This window comes from Leptinotarsa decemlineata, unplaced genomic scaffold, assembly GCF_025532065.1.
Source record: "Leptinotarsa decemlineata unplaced genomic scaffold, Ldec_3_MD MMD2_tig00026294_RagTag_RagTag, whole genome shotgun sequence".
Taxonomy (NCBI): domain Eukaryota; kingdom Metazoa; phylum Arthropoda; class Insecta; order Coleoptera; family Chrysomelidae; genus Leptinotarsa; species Leptinotarsa decemlineata.
This window is the reverse complement of record NW_027412674.1, coordinates 11,189,618-11,212,150: the sequence shown is the minus strand read 5'-3', so window position 1 is coordinate 11,212,150 and position 22,533 is coordinate 11,189,618. Positions and strand designations below refer to the sequence as shown.

Sequence of the window (22,533 nt, the reverse complement as noted above, 5' to 3'; positions counted from 1 at the left end):
GAGAGAAAAGTCGAAATTACGAGATAAAAGTTGAAATCACGAGATAAAAGTCGAAATTACGAGATAAAAGTCGAAATTATGAGATAAAAGTTGAAATTACGAGATAAAAGTCGAAATTACGAGATAAAAGTTGAAATTACGAGATAAAAGTCGAAATTATGGTGGATCAAATAAACAAATAATCTTTGGCCCTTCTACACTTCCGTACTGAAGTGTTAGACCTTCAGTATTTGGACGGGGATTTGATGACAGTGGTGGACAATGACCCAACACAAATGGTGAGTGGGATGGCGGAAGAACTGTGCGTCAGCTCCCATGCGGTTATTGATGGTTTAAAACGTATTGGAAAGCTCAAAAAGCTGGAAAAGTGGGTGCCGTACGATTTGAGCGATCGACAGAAATGATCACGTTCCAAAGTCTGTTCTTCTTTGCTATTGCGCAACCAAAACGATAATTTTTTGGATTTTATCGTCACGTGTGACGATGAAGATTCTATACAACAACAGGAGACGTTCAGGTCAGTGGCTGGACACCAACTTGACATCCTGGCGCTTCCCACTGACTATATAGTGGTGTGGTTTACTATAGCTTTTTGCAACCAGACCAAACTATCACAGCAGATTTTTATTGCGAGGAAATCGACGAAATGTACCGAAAATCGTCTGATTCGGCACTGATTAACAAAAAAAGTCCTATCTTGCGACAATCGTCCGAAAATTGAACGAGGTTTGGAAAATAAAGAGGTTTTTTCTTTTTGTTGGAAGATTGCTAGCGTTCAGCCTATTCTCAAAAAGGACAAGAAAAATCTTTCAAATAACTATAGATCAGTCTTTTTGCTAAAAATGATATCAAAAATCATGGAGAAAGTCCTAAACCACCATATCCTCAAATATTTGGAAGGCTTCAACATCATGAGCGGTCATCAATATGGAATCCAAATCAAATCAAATCAAAATATACTCTATTGTCTGAAGAACAAAACAACAATCACCTTTAAATATCTATCGATATGATAAATAGTCAGATAGAAAAACTGATAGTAATTATAATTGGAATACGATAAACGCCCAATTGAGTCAAAGGAAATTTGATACATTATCCTCGTACTGGTCAACAAAATATAAAATACAACTTTGGAAGACTCCCTCATCCTTCTTTTTTGTATCAAGATGGAGTAGTAGAAAGCCAAAAACTTTCTTTCCCAAAAATTAATCACTCCTAAAAAATATAACCCCTTCAATTCAAATGAGATTCCTCTTGGCTAGGATTAAATCAAATAGGTGAATGAATGTCATTACGATGTCATCGATGACATAAACAGATCAAGCTTATTCCGTGACATTAAAAAATCGTAATTCATGAATGAAGTGTGTGTGTATTTTCTATAATGTTATCCAATTTGGTATTGCGGAGCCTTAGGGCAAGTGTCTTAAGGCGAAACATCGATGTATATCAGTGAGGATGACATCGTTCCATGTAAGTGCAATTTGTTACCATTCATTTAAAGTAGAACTCATGTGAATGATATCTGATTTTTATTCCACAACGCAACGAATGTTTGAAATACGAACTGAGTAGAGAAAAGTATCTTCTGTATAATTCAGTGTTCATATAGAAGTATTTGTTTCGAAAGATTTTTTTCTTTCGTATAATTCAATGTTTATATGAAAGTAGCTGTTTCAGGAGAACTTTTTTTCAGTTTGTGTCTGAAAGTTACTTCTTTGCATGATCTACAGATCCTTGTACAGAGTTACTTCCTTCCTTCCTTTGGAAGACTCCCTCATCCTTCTTTTTTGTATCAAGATGCAGTAGTAGAAAGCCAAAAACTTCCTTTCCCAAAAATTTATCACTCCTAAAAAATATAACCCCTTCAATTCATAAAATACAAGTACATGAAAATAATAAAAATTATCACAATATTTTTTTAAATATATATAACTCTAAAACACATCAACAACAAACATGTGCAATTATACAATGCATGTACATAAATTATTGAGATTGTCACAATCAAAAATTGCTTTGTACGAATATTAACAACAAACAGGTGTAAATGTAAAATGAAGTTCAATATAAATATGAATAATGTATAACTATCACTGAAACACATTGAATAATAATGTATAACTAGGATTAAAAGTTCATACAGTAGAATTCATCTAATGAGATCAACGGAAACAGAGATCAAAAGCCGACCTTCTATCGTGTGTCACCCATATCTGGAATAACTCAATCGAAAAACATGGAGGATCAAGAGCTGTTGCGCTTCACCACCAATGCTGGTGTTCCCAGAGATCCATATTGTCTCCCTTCCTTTTTTTATTGTATATCAACGACTTATTGGAAAAATGCAAGAATCCAATATATGGCTATGCTGACGACATCACACTTGTCTCGTCATTTCATTTGGATTCCAGGACATCGGTTACGGGGACACATGTTCACCGGCAGTAGGAGGTTGCATACCTCAATGAGGATCTAGAAGTCATTTTGAATTGGGGTGACAGTAACCAGGTTGAATTCAATGCCACAAAAACCCACGCATCGGTTTTCTCCTAAAAGATAATTGTCTCCGAACCAGATATAATAATGTCAGGTCAGACAATTCCGCTTTCTGCTTGGATAAGTTTGTTGGGGATTGAAATGGACACCAATATGTCTTGGCACAATCATGTCGCTGGAATTGCAAAAGTCGCTTCTCAAAAGCTGGGAATACTGTTACGAACCAGGAAACTGTACACACCTCAGCAACTTTTGATGCTTTATAAAGCTCAGATCAGACCTTCTTTGGAGTATTGTTCTCATGTATGGAGCTCTGTCCCCAAACATACCCTGAAGTTGCTGGATTCCATTCAGAAAAGAGCAATCCATCTGACTGGAGAAATGAACATCTCGTGCAACCTGGAATATAGAAGAAAGCCTGGAGATTTCTCATTCTTCTATAGATACTCTCACGGGAAGTGTTCAAGTGACTTGGCACATTTGATTCCATCATGATTCCACCGGCACATATCGGAAATACGCGACGGACTGTTGATGCTAATCGATTTGCACTATAATTCATTAAAAACATTTTCAAATTGAATTCAAAAACATGGATTCTGTCAATTTCTCTGAGAAAAGAAGGTAACTTGTTGAACATTTTCAATTCCAAGTAAAAAGGGGACCGGCCAGTTAGGTTGTATTTATAGGGTTTCACATAGAAATTATTACGATTTCTCGTGTCAATACTATGATAGGAGCTATGTCGTTCGAACTTTGATTGATTTATATAAATATAAACACACATTTCAAATATAAATATATCCGCAAGAGTTAATATTTTGTATTGCTTGAAAAGGTCTCTACATGATGTTTGAGGTTCAACTCCTGCCAAGATTCGGAGAATTTTTTTTGTGCGACAAAAACACTTTGCGCTGATGAAGAACCACCCCAGAGACAAATGCCATATCTAATTCGCGATTCTACATGAGCATGGTAATAATTCAGTATTTGATCACTGGTTAAAATCATTTTGAGGTTTCTCATTAAATATGTGGTAGATGATAATTTGGAGGTGAGTTGTCCTTTCTAGTTTAGACAGTGGTCTAATGTAAGCCCTAGAATTTTACATTCAGTGACATTAGAAAGTATCCTGTTGTTGGCATTTATTTTGATGTCAGAAACAGTTTTTTGTCGATGGTGAAATCGAATAGAAAAGGTTTTCTCAGAGTTAAAAAACAGAGAATTGGAGTTGCACCATAAAACTAAATTATTTAGTGACCGGTTACACTCCTCCTTGAAAGAAATGTCGCATTTATCAGACACTAATAATGACGTATCATCCGCATACATAATGCATGTATACTCAGCGACTGCAGTATTCATATCATTACAATGTAATATAAATAATAAAGCTGCCAAAACAGAACCTTGAGGGACCCCAATTTCCAGAGTTTGAGTTCCAGATTTGATTATACGCTGGTGATCGGTAAATGAGACAAACTGTCTTCTGTTTTTAGTAAAGGACTCAATCCAATTGAAGGCATTACCCCTAATGCCGTATGAATACATTTTTTTTAACAGGATCATGTGGTCGACGCAGTCAAATGCCCTACTGAGATCACAGAATATCCCAACAGAGCATTCGCCACATTCGATACTACTTTCGCACTTTCGCACAGGCACCGCTCTGGGAGCGCCTTAAAGATTTTTCTGTAGTGCTTGCGGTTCGTCCTTAAAAATAATTATTGAGATATGGGGCTACAAAAACATTTGAAATTAAAACGGACAAAACCTTTGAAACAAGCTATAATTCTCAGCAGGCAGGTTAACTCGTATCAGATACTTAGTGAATACTATTAAGTCGAAACACTTGATAAATTTCTTTGAACATATTTTTCTACTTCAATATCACCAAAGTTATGGCCATACATAAAAGAAACATTGTGGGGATATCATAAACATCGATAACACTCCAATTCCACGTCTGAACGAAATAGTGATATTGCCAAAAACGAGTAATTTGAGTGCGAACATTCCACTCCGATATCACCCCCCTCCCAATTTAGGGGAGTTCGACTGTTACCATATGGATGCTAACTGAATGATGCATGAGAAAGGCAACGAGGGATTTTATCTAATTTATAAGGCTGTACAGGGGTGTTAAATCATGATGATGTAAAATGAATTACAACGTGAATTATTTAGTACCAATCGTGAAAGCTTAGGATTTCCAAGTGAAAGTGAAGTTTCGCTTAATGAGACTGATGATCGAATTGATTCTACTGCCAATCACATTGTTATCTATTTCTGCTAGAGAAAAGGTGACCAAATCACAAAAAGAATGTATTATGAAAAAAAGTACAATTATTGATTACTATACACTTTTCTCAAGCGACGGACGTTCAATAAGTTCGATACCGTTTTTATAATAAGAACTGTCTTGCTCCTCAAAAAATCCATTAACTGCCGACATCACTTTTTCATCGTTAGAAAATCTTTCAAGTTGGGGAACAGAAAATAATCCGAAGGGGTTAAATCTGACGAATAGGGTGCATGAGGTAGGATTTCAAACTCTAATTCATTGATTTTGGTCATTGCGATAATAGATTCGTGAGCTGGTGCATTGTTTTGTTGAAACAACACTTTTTTTAGCCAACAGCAGCTGTTTTCGCTTCTTGATTTCTTCACTCAAACGTTGCGGTAAGTTCGCATAATACTCGCCGTTGCAGTTGATAGTTTTAACTTTTTTTAAGATAGTCAATGAAAATTATTTCACGCGCATCCCAAAAAACGATGCCATGACCTTGCCTGCAGATGAAACAGTTTTCGCCTTCTTTGGAGCTGGCTCTCCTTTTTTTAACACGCTTTTATCAGTTTCACCTGTATGTATGTATGTTTGTTTGTTTGTTTGCTTGTAATTCTCAAGCTCGGGATCAGTATTTGACAGAATTATCGACATTATTGCTTGATCTATTCGCGGGCAGATGGCGCTGTACGTAAGCTCATTGATATATGATCATGATCATTTTTCTAAAAAATATACGGCTGATTGAGCCTAAAGTTTGGATGAAATAAATATAGTTTACTGAAAAATGAAAATTAAATATAGGTAAAAAAACTAAAAAACACGCTTTCGAGAAGCATTGAACTGAAAAATTAAAATATTTTTTTAAAAATAAGCTTAAAACAATAACGAACGAAAAATCTAGTATTACTGTGAAAAAATGTTGGCACTTTGTGCCATATTTTTATATCAAGCGTCAATAGTAGTAGTTTTTGTTCGTTATTGTACTAAGCTTATTAAAAAAATATATTTTTAACTTTTTAGTTCCATGTTCTTTAATGCTCGTCTTGGCAGCCCGAAGGACCTCGTATAAACTTTGCTACACAGTATTTTACTATTGTAAACGAAGGAGCACACTCACTCTGAGTAGAATCTAATTCAGCTTTCATATTTGTTGGACGAGGCCTTCCAAATAAAAGTATTGTGTTACATTACGATGACTAATTTTCTCCATTTTCACAAATTCTCCGAAATCGTTCGATATTGATGGCTGCCAAATGTTGGACAACGCAGCGTCTTCAAACTTGAAACATATGCTTTATAAAGTGTGTAATTTCCAATACAGTGCTATTTTTTAAACAACTAACGCTATCTCTATGTCAGGCCAGGTACTTCTGAGACCACCCAGGTACGTTTGTGTATTTTTCTAATTATTACATGTGATAGATATACCTATGTTTTTGTATATCTACTTTTGCCCATTTCTTTATCTATTTTACTCTATATATTCTATATGAATGTTATATGTTGTTTATTGACCTTCTCCATTCATAACCAAGGTGACTCGAAGTAAACAAGATCCAATGTCAACGCTGATGCTGCAGAATCAACACCTGCATATACGCAACTCTTCAAGACGACAAAAAGACTCTTTCTTTTTCTTATTTTATTTTTAGAACATGTAAACAATATTTTCCTACAAATACCGTCCTGTGTGACGAAATAAGTTAGTTACGGATTGTCAGACTTACATTCAAGTTAGTGACGAATAATATTGTATTGTTGTAACTCAGGGGAAGTCAGTACTGTTTCCCCATTTTCAAAATAAATAATTTTTAAAAACTTATATTTCAAAAGTGATATAAAACATGAATATTCATGAATCCATGGTATTTTATGGTAAATAAATATTATTATTATTATTATATGACTCGTGCATGTAATTCGTCAGCTACATAGCAATCATAGAAGGTGACACCTAATCTCATACATCCGAATTCAAAAATCTTAAAAACAGTCTGTAAAATAAAATCATCAAGAAAAAGTATTATTGAATGGAAACACTTGTGAACACTTTCTCTAGAGTCAGGGCCATCGCCGTGGGGGGGGATGGGGTGGAGCCTCTCCCCCCTGCTTTTTCGACTTGGGAAAAAGTTGGGAAGTTTTGGGCCGTGAAGAAAAATAATAGTAAAGAAATGAGTAAAACTAAAAAAAATAAAAATGAGAGAAAAGAAAGGGAGAGGTAATAAGAAAAAGGAAATAACCAGGAGAAGGTTGGGATTTCCCGACATGCATAACTTGAAGATCCCATAATTTGAAATTCTGAGTTGTGTGGAAACTTCAAAAAAGTTAAATTTCTCCCAAGTAAGGAAACAGTCTACAAATTTTGAAGTGACAATTTTAGAAAATTTCCAAATTTTCGCTGTTTTTTCGACTTAGAAATTTCGGGCCGTGAAGATAGAAAAAATAATAGTAGAAAACAATAAGCACAATATATCATTTAAGTGTTGTTTCCTTTCGATTATATTGAATATTCCTATACATGGTGGATATGGTGGAACACCAAGGATTGGTCCAAAGTAGAATAATTTCCATAATCATTTTCAGGATTAACAAAATTTATTTTTTTTGTGCATACCCTAACAGGCATAAGCATTCAGTCAATCTTTGGATAGCTAAGTGAGAAAATTAATATATTATAGTAGTAACTAATCCCACGGCTTTAATTTTTTCGAAAGTTGGGAAATTTTCCTGTTGGGGTTTGGTAAAATTTGGATTCCCTCCCCCCTGGTTTTTGTTTTCGCTACGGCCCTGTCTAGAGTTTATTTCGTTGAAATTGAATCTTAATGTCAAATATCGATGGAATTGTGTGATGTTCATAGAAAACAGGTGAATGGAAAAATCGAACAAAAGTAAGTGTTACTGATTAAAAATGGAAGACACTTGATCGTTTTTATAGAACCACTTATACAGTACATTTCTTTGATGTTCCCCCCTTTTATTTTTTGAACGGGTCAACTCAAAAAATTGAAATTCGGGATAACGAAATTCTTGCATGAATACTTCATTTTGAAGTGAAATTGGAAAATGAAATTTTCAAGATGGTAACTAGGCGCCATCTGGAAAATAAATTAAATGGAAAGGTGATGTGATGACACATCATTTCGAAGCTTCTGACGAATACTTCAAAACCCTAGAATATGAAGTCAATATTTTCACCTACTACAAAATGGCTGAACATTTAATAATTTCTTGAATACAAACACATTAATATCGATGTTTCTAGAAATATACCTTTTTATCTGCCATATGGCAATTCCAAAAATCCGATAAGGTTTGTTGAGTTATTTTTTGTTTGCCGTTATTGTGTGACACCCATCCTTACGTTTTCCGAGAAACACATACCCAATATCCAGAAAAAATTAACGTTTGGGAAGGAAAATTGGGAAACCATATTGTAAGACCTCTATTTATAGATCAAAATTCACCAGGGAAACTGTATTTGAATATGCTGGAATATGCTGACCCTCTTATCGAAGCGAATCCTAATGAATTTGATATGGATATTGTATTCTAACAAGATAGAGCAATACCACATCACTCCAAACAAGTAAGAAACTATTTGGATACTACTTTTCCTGGTCGTTGGATTGGCCATCGGGGTCCTACAGAATGGCCAGCCTGCTCGCCAGATTTAACACCTTTGGACTTTTTTCATGGGGCTATTTGAAGCAGAAGGTGTATGAAACTGAACCTGCTTCAATATTGGATATACGGCAGAGAATAATAAATATTTGTAGAGATATTGACGTCACTGTGTTCGAAAATGTTCGGCGTGAAATATCGGATAGGCTGTTCATATGTTGAAAAGTTCAAAGCAACCCTTCCGAGCATCTTCTGAACTGACCTCAAGCTTATTACCTCATATTATGTAGGTAAATGTCAATGTATTCAGGCAATTATTGAAAGTTCCGCCATTTTGTAGCAGTCGAAGATATTGATATTATGTTTTAGGGTTATGAAGCATTTTTCGGAAGATTTTAAAAGTTGTGTCAGAAGACCCCCCTTTCTATTTAATGTGTTTTTCCAAGATGGCGCCCAGTCGCCATCTTGAAAGTTTCATCGGTCAAGTTCACTTCAAAATAAGTATTCATGCATTAGAATAGAATAGAATATACATATACTTTATTGTCCAAAAAAATACAATCTTATTGGCAAAGCTTGTTAAAAAATCTGGTAAATATACATATAGCACTTCAAAGAATAAGAGAAAAATAACAATTCAAAAACACAAATACACAGAAACACAATTTGAGCAAAACTAAATTCACATATCTGATAGATAAAATATAACAAGAGAAAATAAAATTCAAAAAATTGTAGACAAAATAGTTTGTATAGTCCTTTTCAAAAAGATGTAAATAACAAATATATACAATTTGAACATAAGTTCACGTGCCATGGCAATAAAATATAATATATATCCCAGTATAAAATATAATTTGAAGTATAGGTGTCAATATAAACAACAAAAAAAACACCTATATTAAATCACAGCAAAGTTTCATTGTGATATTCATCAAAATTGTAGTACACTTTAGTTGCAAGGGCATCTTTAACAAGATTTCTGAACTTTTTATAGCTTTTTTCCTTCCTAATTTCGTAAGGTATGTTATTACGCAGCTTTTTACTTTCATGAATCAAAGAATACTTTGTCTGGCCTGTTTTTGGAACAGGAAGATGTATTTTATTTTCAGTTACTTGCCGGGTTATGTAATTTGTAGGTTCCGGAGTTCCAACCATGTTATGATTTTTGTAAATCAGGCAAACAGTTTCAAGTATAAAAATACAAGTAACTGAGAATTTTTTCTCTCAAAAATAATGGTCTGCATGACTCTGAACAATTTTCACTTTGTTCCTATAAACGTGCAAGAACTGACATTTCAAAGGTTCTTTAGAATGACTTGGTAATGCCACAACGAGAATTGAAAAATCAAAAATCCTTAGAAAGCTCACAAAATATGAAATCGGGTGATGTACTTTTGTACTGGGTGTTTAAAAAAATAAGTATGATTGGTTCACACGAATCATCCAGTATAAGGGAAAGTAATTTGAAATATAGTTTTGGTATAGGGTAGGTTAAGTTGTAAAACAGCCTCGACTGAATTCCGCCCTTTCATTGATTTTTGTATATACCTCTTCTTCATAAACAATGTACGTCAATTAATAAAGCCTATTCATTATTATTTATTAAATCCATATTTTTTAACATGAGAGCATTGGACTGAAGAATCTGGATGACACCTCCTTTATATTGTATTGAATGACTACCAATCATTCTATTAATTAAAATCAACACACTCTACGTTTTTTCGGAACAACTCTTCCGGAAAAGTCTCACAATTCATTGAATTTTGTTTCAGTTACTGGCAGATGGCAACAAATCAAACCCTCCGGCGATAAAATACCATGCCTTCAGGAACACACAGCAGTGTCGTACAAGGAATGTATTTATGTTTTTGGTGGAGAAGTAGGATTTTCAGCTGGAACTGAAACCCCTTTGTGGATATACGATATAAAAGCGAATATATGGAAGAAGAAACGCACAAAGAAAGGTGAATTTTTTCAGCAAGTTTGTAACTAGCAGTAAAATTTTCCTCGTGTAATGATTTGGATGACTCTCTTTTGAATGGTATGAAGTGATATTTAGTTTGAGCAATGGATATTTCGTGTGTTCTGAATATCCCCAATATTTTAAATGGATTTCCAATATGAGAAGAATTATTCCAGTTCATAACGCAACACATCAAGAATTACACATCACCATTTCTTCCTATAACATTCCCTCACAATCTACTCCAAAATCTCCCAAATAAAGGAGTGGGACCCGATGAGCTACCAACAACATTCCTCAAAAACTGTGCAGAATATATTGCATTACCACTTCACATAATCTTTGATAAAAATCTCAAAGAGAGAATAAGTATTTTCTTCAGTATGGAAAAAAGCTCAAATAACCCTAATCTTAAAATCTGGCAACAAACAACTTATCAAAAACTATAGACCAAATTTGATAACCGTACAGTTGACTCAAACTTATTCACCAACACTGAGTATATCCTCCATTGCCTCGATGACAAACACCAACTTGATAATATTAACACCGACTTCAGCAAGGCTTTTGACAAAATCGATGACACAGTTTTGCGACAGAAGCTCGCTGGAGTCGGGGTAAATGGCAATCTGCTGAACTGGCCTCAATCTTATGTGACTGATTGTTGTCAAGCGGTAACAGTTGGTAACCGCAAATCAGAATATCACCTAATCACCTCCGGATTACCTCAAGGATCACATCCAGGGCCACTCCTATTTGAAATTTATATTAATGATATATTCCAATGCTTTCGATGTATGCGGGCGATCTGAAAATAAACCATTCAATTTCTGATGTTCACGACATCACGCTAATGCAGTAGGATAACAATACCTTTTATGATTACTGTTAGGTAAATAGTCTGTATCTGAATAGTAAGTTACCACATTTTATTTGGACGCGGAAAAAAACAATCTGGATCACTCATATAATATTTGATTTCGTTTCTTCCGTTCTTTACAAACTGTCATGGAAATAAAGGAATTAGAAATAATATTTGATTCCAAAATGGTTTTTGATAAACATATATTCTACGTTTCTAAAATGGCTCACATAGTATTAGATTTCATAATGGGAACTTGTCGGGAATTTGAGAATATACAGACTCTCTGTACTATATTTCATAACATAACATAACAATCTGCACTGACAGCAGACAAACCCTATTAGCCTTGAACAGACAAATTGTAACCTCAGGGCTAGTACTAGAGTGTCACCAAGTTTTACCCAAAGCATCGGTAGATAATATTATACTGAGGTGGGTTGAAGGGCGCGACAGGAGTAAAGGTAATCGCATTGCCGACTCTGTAGCCAAGGAAGCGGCTGGACTAAGAATTCTAAGACCCAGTGGCACCTACGGCCTCATGACTTCGACAATTGCGGAACTAGCCAAATGTATCACCCATGCCCAATTCCTAAAGAAATGGGATGTACTCAAAGGATGCAATCTTGTCAGAATCACCTTGGGCGACCCTGGGAAGCTGGCGCCGAAGAAATATCTGGCGATGACCAGGAAAAATGAACAGGAAGATGAAACTGTCAGGCATGTCCTATGCGAGTGCCTGGAGTTATCGTCAATAAGAGAGTGTGTGTTCGGCGAGTCTTGGCCTACACCTGCCGAGATGTCTACTAGTGACCTGTCCACCTTCCTAGAAAGGACAAGATCGACGATGACTTAGGAGGAGAACTAATCGGGAGGATGTACAATGGGTCACATGTGGCCTAAGTGCTGTGGGGTTATACTCACCCTCCCTACTCTCTATATTTCATACGTCAATAGTGTTTTAAGGTATGGCTCTGTAATATGGAACCAAGGATACGACATTCACATAAATAAACTTGGAACGGTACAGAATATATTCTGTATACAGAATATATTCTGTACCGTTACATATATTCATTCATATGAATGAATAGCGTTTTCACTCCACCCCAAAAACCGTAACTACGTTAATACTGGCGAATAGAAGGGACATCTTAGATGTGAAGTTTCCCTTTAAAGTCATATATAATTCAGTTGATTTGTCTGCTATCTTTAGTAACATTTACCTGAATGCTCCTTCGTATATTGCATTAGCATCCATCTCAAACAAATTATTTTTTGTTAAGTCTCCAATGCATAGGTGTAACATATACAATACGTTGTCAAATTCCATCTCTGATGATATTTTCTCTTTCTCATTTTCAAAGTTTTCCTACACCTTGAAAAAACATTTTCTTGCTACACAGATTTGATTGGTATTCATGTGTATATATGTTAATGTATTATTATGTATATCATTATTTTTTATATTATTTTCATTCACTCCATATACTGAACTTCGTAACAATTTTAAAATTTATTCATAGATAAAGATTATAATATTGAGAAATAACATATCTGTGAATACTGTTTTGGGTCAGTCCCGTTTATATTTCTTCTATATAAATGAATAAACTATAAACATCTTCAGTATTTTGAAACTTGAGTGCTTACATGAAAAAATGTCTCAAGTATTGGGAATGAAAAGTTTTAACTTCAAACGATGGTTGGAAATGTGGGTTAGAAAACTTTGACTATCAGTATTTACAGAAATGTCATACCAATAATTTCTCATTTCAATCATTTAGTCGAAACAACATAAGATTTTAATTACTGACTTGACACTCATGAAAAATTCAATTCCTTTTTCATACTAATTTTAGAGATTAAGATTTTGTTATTAACAAAACAAAACTATATTGAATTTCAGTAGTTCGGTTTCCATTGTCTACTATATAAAATGATTTGAAATCCCTGAAACAACTAAAAAAGAAGAATTGAAAATGAATAGCTGAAAATAACAATTATATTAATCAAAATAAACCTGAAATGAAATAATAGTGAAATGAAATACAAGTAAAAATAGAACAATTGAATAAATAAAAATTAAGAAATGAAAAAAGAAAATAAAAATAAAAAGTGGAGAGATTCCAAGTCACGTTAGTTCACGACGTTTCGATTGTAAGTATCTACAATCGTCTTCGGGTGATGACTGAACTGATTCCTCCGAGAGATGACTATTTATAGGTCGTTCGAGTACTTTCACTTATCCCCGCTTTCCATTTTCCGCTTCACTGGTTCCGTGGGAGATGACCGTTTTGGCGGGAGTTGGCCATTTTTCGCTTGATGATGGGTTTCCATATGTTGCGTATTCCTACGCTGGCTTGGCTGAATACGTTGTTGTACAACATGTATGCGGCTTCCTTGAATTTTTTCCTAAACCAATGTTCCTCTCTGTGCAATATCTCAGCTTGGGACCACTCGATGTTGTGTTGATGGGTCCAAACATGGTCTGCTATTCCTGATTTGCTGGTTTCCCCTCGCTGTGTGTGTTTCTTGTGCTCGGCAATGCGAACATTCAATGCCCTCTTAGTTTCATCAATATATGATTCTCCGCACTCACAGGGTATCCGGTAAATGCAATTCTTGGAATCGCAGTCCGCGTTTGGTGGCCTGGTTTTCGTGAGGCAGCTACGGATAGTGGCAGGTTCTGATGTTGTACTTGGAACCAATTATTCTTATCCTCTCCGATAATCCTCTGATGTAGGGAAGTGCAAGCACTGGTTGTGACGGCTTCTCTTCCTTGCGAGGCTCCTGCTGTCTTTTAGCCAAGGTCTTTTCTACCATCGCTTTGGAGTAGCCATTCCGTTGAAGATCATTTTTGATGATGTCTAGTTTCTCCTCGAGACCTTCCTTCGTATTACAGAGCCCAAAAGCACGGTCTAATACAGTCTTGATGATTCCTCTTTTAGTCGATTGATGGTGGTTGGATTCGTGGTTCAGATACTGTCCCGTATGAGTGGGTTTTCGGTATACAGATGTTTCCCACTTAGTGTCGGTCCTCTTCACCAAAACTTCTAAGAATGGCAATTCGTTGTGGATTTCCTTCTCCATTGTGGAATTGATGGAAGGTCTCACGCTGTTGATGTGTTTCAGGAAGGCTTCTAGTTCAGTATTCACATGGTTCCATATTATAAGGTGTCGTCAACATATCTCAACCAGACTCGAGGTTTCTTGTGGGCTTCTTCAATGCCCAGAGTTTCAAACCACTCCATATATATGTTGGCTATGACTGGTGAAAGTGGCGATCCCATTGGCAGTCCCTCATCTTGTGTAAAGAATTCGTCCTTCAGTTGGAAATAACAGTTTCGTACACAGCATCCTAGTAATTCCATGATTACTTCTATAGGTAGATTCGTTCTCTCTTTCAGGTTCCCGTCTTCGGATAGCTTTCTTTGTATGATTTGGAGTGCTTCTTCGACCGGATCGTTGGTGTAAAGACTTTCCACGTCGAAACTAATTAGTTGATCTTCCTGTGTGACCTCAATTGACCCTAGTAGTTCGACAAAATGCCTTGAATTCTTCACAAAAGACGATGTTTTTCCTTGTATTGGTTGTATTGAGGGAAGTAAAGATCTAGACATGTTTTGAGTAGCCGAATCTCTGGAGCTGATGATCGGTCTAAGCGGAACGTCCTTCTTGTGGATTTTTGGTAGTTCATACAAGTGAGGGGGCTTACTGTGGTGCGGTGTTAGCGATGATCTTTCCTTGTCCGAAAAATAGACTTGGTGTTTTTTCAAAATCTGGTACAACTTCCTTTCGATTGATGCAGTAGGGTCCCGTACGATCTTTGTGTATCGTCCCTTCTGAAGAACCTCTTCGATCTTCTGTTCGTAGAGAACGGTATCCATTACCACAGTAGCGTTTCCTTTATCTGCAGGTAGGATCTTGATGGTGTTGTCTCTACGTAGGCCGTTCAGAGCTCTACGTTCTTCATTGCTGATGTTAGATGTTGGAACTGGTTCTCGATCCAGCTGTTCTCTAATTTTCCATCTGAACTCTGATGCCTCGGTCTGGTCAATAAGGGAACTGGTGGATTTCACTGAAGTAATTATCTACAAAGTGGGCACAGATGTTGGCGTAATGGCGAAATTTAGGCCTTTTCTCAACAAGGATTCTTCTATTCCCGTGAGCGGGCTCGAACTCATGTTGATGATGTTGGCGGCTTCATAGCTGTCCTGTTTTTGGTCTGTATTTGGGCATGGTTTGCTCAGTAACTTCCCCCACTTTCTGTTGTGGGTATTCTCCATGTCTTGGCGGATCTTCAAGCACGTGCTTTCAATTTTGGCAAAGATTGGTCCATGATCATCTTCCAATGTCTCTCTTCTAATCTCTTCAAATCGTTCCGTGGCATCCTGCAACAAAGTTGACCTCTTCCAACGGTGATAATTGATTTGAGACCTTATCAGTGCTCGGCTGGCGCGTTCCACTTGTATTTTATTTCACTATTATTTCATTTCAGGTTTATTTTGGTTAATATAATTGTTAATTTTCAGCTATTCATTTTCAATTCTTCTTTTTTAGTTGTTTTAGGGATTTCAAATCATTTTATATAGTAGACAATGGAAGTCCGAACTAGTGAAATTCATCATGAAACATTGTCAATCACCTTCAAACAAAAGTATATTGGTGTAACACCTGAACCAGTATTTTTTTAAAGTAATATCTCCAATAAGTATTAGAGTTTCAAAGGAAATGAAAACATATCAGAGATCCAATGGTGTTCCTCAAGGATCGATAATGGGATCATTATCATATTTCCTTTATGCATTTGATTATGAAACTACAATACGAATAATGCAACTCAGTTGCAATTGTTATTCAATATGATTCCATAATTGTCATTCAACAATCAATGAATATTTTTCTGTTAATTACTCAAAATGGTTATATATTATTGAAATATACTTCCAAACTATAACTCTTTGAATATTCGTATGGTGTATAAATAGCTGAAAAGTTAGTAAATGACATCTACTTTAATGTTCCCAGGTGTTGCTACTCCTAAGGGAAGAAGGGGTCATACTGCCCTAGTCCATAATGGGTCTATGCTGATATATGGGGGATACCAGGATTTGAGAGGATCTTGTAGTGAATTATGGGCCTATCATTTTGGTGAGTATATTTGTAGCTTTGAGATCTACTTGAATGGAAACTGTTTTATTTCGCCAATTTTAAAATGAAGCAATAACTTTATCATCAGGAATAAAATGAATTGTAGATATTGGTGAACCAACAAGTACATTGTATTAGTGGACAAAAATACTTCGAATTATTCATTTGGAGTTGATCAGAACGGATTGTACTGAATATTTCGGGGAATTCACTGCCTCTTCTGTGCAAACACTTTTTCTCAATTTGTAGACATAAATAAAGATAATGAACTAAATTTTAACAGTTCGGACTTACATTGTTTGATATGATTCGAAATCTATGAAGATGAGGGACTGCCAATAGGATCGCCACTTTCGCCAGTTATAGCCAGTTATATACATTGAACTGGGGTATCGATGGGTGTTCGGTGGTGGAAAGGTCTTGGTGGGGGGTAAGCATCGTGACATTAGGGGTTTCCAGGCAGTTGGAAGTCTCTAACCGTCATCACGTTTGTTCAGGCAGAAAGGCCGCTTTTTGATTTCGATGGCTTCGCGAATTATCCGAGCTTGTAGTGTTTTCGCTGTGGCGATGGTCTTAGTGCTCACAAAGTCTACGTTGTATCCTGACTCTTGATGATATTTGCACAGGGCTGAGGATGGGCCAGACTTTCAAACAGCAAGTTGATGGTCTTATACTCTACTTGTCACACGTCTGTTGGTCTGGCCTACATATGTTCTATGGCAATCGGAGCATGAAATTTCATATACACCCTGGGGTTCATTGACAATTTTGTCTTTGGGAGAACGGACAAATGTGGAAATTTGATTGTTGGCGGTGTATATCGTTTTTACGTCCTGTTTTTTGAGAATTCGGCCAATTTTGTCAGTTACACCTTCAATGTAGGGAAGGAAAGCTTTATGAAGAACGTTATTGTCTTTTGGACGAGTTGGACGAGTTGGACGAAGAAGTTTGTTGACGACTGATGGAGCTGTCAATTTGATGGTCTGTGAATCCATTTTGAAGGAGAGCTGATTTGAGTTGGCCTAGCTCTTGTGGTTTATTGTGGTGGTCTGTGAGATTGATATATCTATGAATGAGAGAATTCAAGACGGAGTTGGTTTGTGCTGGATGATGGTGGGAGTTTGCGTTGAGGTATCTGAGGTCTCAGCACAAACCAACTCGTCAGTACCGGGCAGGCGGAACTCAATTGAAGACAACATTTGAGTAACCAAGAAAAGTACTTGATGAAAATAACTGGTCAAACCATCAACACTGACATAAAAACTTGGAAAGTTGACTAGGATATCACACCAATAGGTGGTTCCACTGATGTCTCGCTTGCTTTCATATAGTTATTTTCATCAATTACTTTTCTTGGTTACTCACATTTTGTCTTCAATCGAGGACCGCCTGTCCGGTACTGACGATGCCCAACAGGCTGAAACAGCTGTCCACCGGTGACTCTGAAATTGAAATCAATATGGTAGTAATAGAATAGTACTCATCTACCTATTTATTTATTGACTTTCATGGAATTATTTTCCAGCAGCTCGACTGCATATTTTTCAGGGACTGCATAAATTGATACAGAAAATAAAAAGTATGTATGTATACATGTACAAGCAAACACACACACATTATCATACATTCAAATATTTGCTGGGTCTGTTTTACCGGGTTTTGAGGAGAATTGATGGAGTGAATGTATTTTTTGTACATCTCTGGTAGAAAATTGAAAACTTTCAGTGATTAGTAATCAGTCTAACTGATGAAGGTACCGCGTATCAAAACGCGTCTTGAATGAAACCTAATGTGAAAATTCTATAATTATTTCATTGATAGTGTTATTATTTTTCATCAAGTAACGAGTCAGTGTATTCATGAGAAGATAGAACAAATTTCACTACTTTGGTCTTCTGACCACCTTAGAATCGTAGTATGTAACTGTAAATTATTCATATAAATATGCGAGATGATTGAAATTTCATTCCATTCCAGTTATGATTCCATAGTAATTATAGGTTACAATCAATATTCAATTACTATGAATGAATGACTACTGATTATTTATTAATTTGAATTTAAAACTCAAATCAAAATTGAAATAAATGTAGAAACTTTGATTCTATGAAACAACTTTGAACCAACTTTTTATAGAAGGAAGAGGATCGATATAGAAAAATCGAGCGGAATCCCAAAAAAGTAACTGTTTAAAAGAAAAAGAAAATTTTGAATTCATCTGGAATATTTCACTAGAACTGTTTTTCTAGCAAAAATTCTATCCACATAGTATCAGATTTTCTGATAGAGAAACAAATATTGCCCAAAAATGAAACTCTCAAGTCTTTACAGATTTATATCGAACCACGCTGCTAAAAATAACCATATATGTTGCTTTGTGAACGATACAGTTGATTGGAAAATAAATTGGTAGTGAATTGAATTCCGTTAAAACAATATTGTGAATGCGGCAATACTATTTCTGTTCACTAATTGAAACAAGTCATTAATTCAGGGTAATAGTGACCCAGTTTGGGAAACAAAACTGAATCTACGAGGATGGGTTTCAATGCTCTCGAAATCAATGATGATTTATTGGAATTGAAAAATGCACTAGACCCACCTAAAATCCTCAACAATAAGATGGTTTCCTTTGTATAAGAGAATTTTAAATTTTTAACGAAATTGAAGTTAACATCTGTAGCTGAATATAAGTATCAGGTGGCTTAAAAAGTTTTGTCCGTTTCAATGACACGTATGTTTGTAACCCCATATCTCAATAAATATTCATTCTACTTTGTCGCGGTAAATACTGATCGATAGAGAATTTCGTACTCTATACACTGATACCGTTAATTTTTTTAATACTCTTTGCAGTTCATTACAATATGATTTCGTTAAACGATTTTTTGCCAATTTTCCTTTACTGATTCAAATTGAACCAAAGCGATGCCGAAACAGCCCGAAAAACCAACCAGGCATTTGGTAATGAAAGTGGTCGACCAAAGGTGATCCAGGACGAGAATTTAGGGACCTTGGTGGAGACTTACCCGTCACAAACCGTGCCTGGCATGGCCGAAAAACTGGGCGTCAGCCTCTATGCGTTTTTTTTGTAGTTTGAAACGTATTGGAAAGATCAGAAGGGTAAAAAGTGGATGCCCCACGATTTGAACAACCGACAGAAATTGTCATGTTTTGAAGTAGATTCTTCTATGCTTTTGCGCAACTTTTCCTCCATGTTCCAGACTATCAAGGTTGCAAGCGATGTTCGCGTCTCCAATCAGTAGGATGTTTTTTTTCTGGATGAAATACAGCTGCTTCAGGGTATGTTTGGGGGCAGAGCTCCATACATGAGAACGATACTCCAAAGAAGGTCTGATCTGAGTCTTATAAAGCATCAAAAGTTGCTGAGGTCTGTATAGTTTTCTGGTTCAGAACAGTGTTCTAAGCTTTCGAGAAGCAGCCTTTGCAATTCCGACGACATGATTGTGCCATGACATATTGGTGGTGGTTCGTTCGAAAACATTCATCTATTTGGAGAAAACCGATGACTCGGTTTTTGTGGCATTGAATTGAACCTGGTTACTTTCACCCCAATTCGAAATTACTTTCAGATCCTCATTAAGATATGCAACCTCCGGACTGCATCCGCAGTCGATGTCTTGGAATCCAAATGTAATGACGAGACAAGTGTGCTGTCGTCAGCAAAGCAATATATTGGATTCTTGTTTTTTTCTAATAAGTCGTTGATAAACATTGTTGTTGCAGACAATATGGATCCCTGGGAAACACCAACGTTGATGTTGAAAGAATTCGAGAGATATCCATCGACGGTCACTTGCAGGGAACGTTATTTCAGGAAGTTGAAGAGCCATACACAAAAATGATCCGAAAAGCCATAGCATCAAAGTTTGGCTAGGAAACCCTAGAAATGTCAAGTGCAACAGCTCTTGACTCTCCATATTTCTGCATTGCGTTACTCCCAATATGGGCGACACAAGATAGAAGGTCGCCTGTTGATCTTTGTTTCCGAAAGCTATATTGATGGTCGCCCAAGATGTTGAAGACTTCCAAATATTTGTGGATATAGGGGTTTACGGCTTTCTCCACGATTTTTGATATCGCTCATAGCAAAGCAACTGAAAGAGTTTTCTTGCCCTTTTTGGAAATCGGCTGAAAGCTAGCAATCTTCCAACAAGAAGGAAAACCCCCTTTGATGTTTGTTTTTTCTGCTTGATTTTCATTTCTGACAATGATATTTCATCATCTGAATTCCAGTCATGATCATAGTGATGTGTGGAAGACACCCAACATTCACTTTGCAGGCAAATTATTTATGTCGATGTTGTCTTCGTTTCCACAATCATCATCGGTGATATCACCACAATCATTACTGGGCGAAAACAGGGTTATTGTACGTTCGTTTGAATGTAGTTTTTTGGTGCATTTCATTAGTTCGGACTTCCATTGTCTAATATGATGTAAATCGATTTGAAATACCGAAAAGAATCTGTAAAAATTAAAAAAGATATTAACTAAAAAAATAACAATTATATTAGGCAAAAAAACTGAAATTACAATGAAATTACTTATTACAAAAAATTAAAAAATTAAACTATTAACACGAGATAAAAATTATAAAAAAATATAAACAAGAAATGAAAATTAAAAATTAAAAGATTCCAAACCAAGTTACTTCACGACGTTTCGATTGTTAGTATCCACAGTCGTCTTCGGGTGATAACTGGACTTATTTCTCCGAGATCTGACTATTTATGGGTCATTCGGGCGCTTTCACGTATCCCCTTTTCCCTCTTTCCGCTTCATCGGTTTTAGCGGAACCTGACCGTTTGGCGGGAGTTGGTCGTGTTTCGCTTGATTAGAGGTTTCTAAATATTGCGTATCTCTACGCTAGCCGGGCTTAATGCGTTGTTTGACAATATTATTGTACCTGCTTGTAAATCATCATCTATCATTGTCAAAGCTTCATGTAGAGAAATCCCCTAAAAAAACGTTATAGTATGCGCTCATTGTTCTACATATAGGACACACATGTTCACTTGCATCAACATTAAATAACTGCTAAATAGTAGATATTCCTCCCGAAAAAATAAAAACGTAAACGAAATTACTAACTTACCTTGTGAAAGTAACACCGTACTCAACCATTTAAAAAATTTCACAAATTCTTATTTTCGTGAAGCACGGAAGGCAAACGTATACTAATATACTGATGAATGAATACCAATACTGCATTTTTTAATTCAAGTTCAGACAACCACTAACAAGTTTGAGGTATACTACGCGTAGAACAGCTTCAGTTGCTTTTTACAGATTACTGCTTTTTAAAAAACTTCTCGACTTTTCTGTGAAAGTTCGACCCGTTATTGATATATCTTTCGGTTTAGAAAAATTGTAGTGATTAGGTACTTGTGAAGGCTCTATTTTATTATTTTAATTATTTCAACAGACACAGGATCATGGCACTTAGTATCGACCTCACCAAGCAAAGGATCAGACCAATCTCCTCCACCTCGCCACAAACATTCGGCTGTCCTCCAAGAAGAATCGATGTGGATATACGGCGGCATGACTGACCTTCAAGAGAGGTCGGATCTCTGGAAATGGGACATTTCATCGAGAACTTGGCATTGTGTCAAGAGCAAAATCAATCCTGGACCACTGCATAGTCACGCGGCTTGCAAGTTGCCATCTTCTTGCATGCTGGTATTTGGGGGTGAGCGGAGTGGTCAAACTTGCAATGATTTATGGAAGTTCAGGTTTGGTGAGTGTTCATTGAATCACTTGGTGTTTTTGAATTGAAAATGATTTAAATAACTATGTAGACAAATACAGAAATTATTCACACTGATTTTCAGCAGCATGCTATATACGATGGCTTTTGTGGCATATCCAAGGAATTGAAAAGAAATATAGGAATGTTTGAGGATAATATGCGAACCAGTAGACAAAATTGAGGTTCATAAAGGAACAATCAGAAAATACATTTTCAGGGTCGGTCGGTTTTAAGCATTCATTAGCCCCAGGCGAGTCATAGTCCAGTGATTATAGTAAGTTCACCTCGGAATTCGAGATACCCAGCTGTAAGTCTGTAAATACTCGTATATTGACACCATAAAAGTTGTCTCAAAACCT

At 36.1% G+C, this 22,533-nt stretch overlaps 1 protein-coding gene across 2 annotated transcripts in view; it reads left to right on the top strand.

Moving 5' to 3' along the window:
- Positions 1 to 22,533, top strand: part of LOC111511666 (uncharacterized) — a 53,481-nt gene that overhangs the window by 14,899 nt on the left and 16,049 nt on the right. Inside the window, exons 1-4 of one of the 2 annotated variants that reach the window (XM_074180360.1) lie at positions 6,517 to 6,667; positions 10,192 to 10,383; positions 16,276 to 16,398; positions 21,848 to 22,162. In XM_074180360.1, the coding sequence (XP_074036461.1) occupies positions 6,637 to 6,667; positions 10,192 to 10,383; positions 16,276 to 16,398; positions 21,848 to 22,162 (661 nt within the window). In that variant the 5' untranslated portion in view covers positions 6,517 to 6,636. Of the gene's footprint in view, positions 1 to 6,516; positions 6,668 to 10,191; positions 10,384 to 16,275; positions 16,399 to 21,847; positions 22,163 to 22,533 lie in introns of those variants that run through there. The other variant, XM_074180359.1, reaches the window with a different exon arrangement.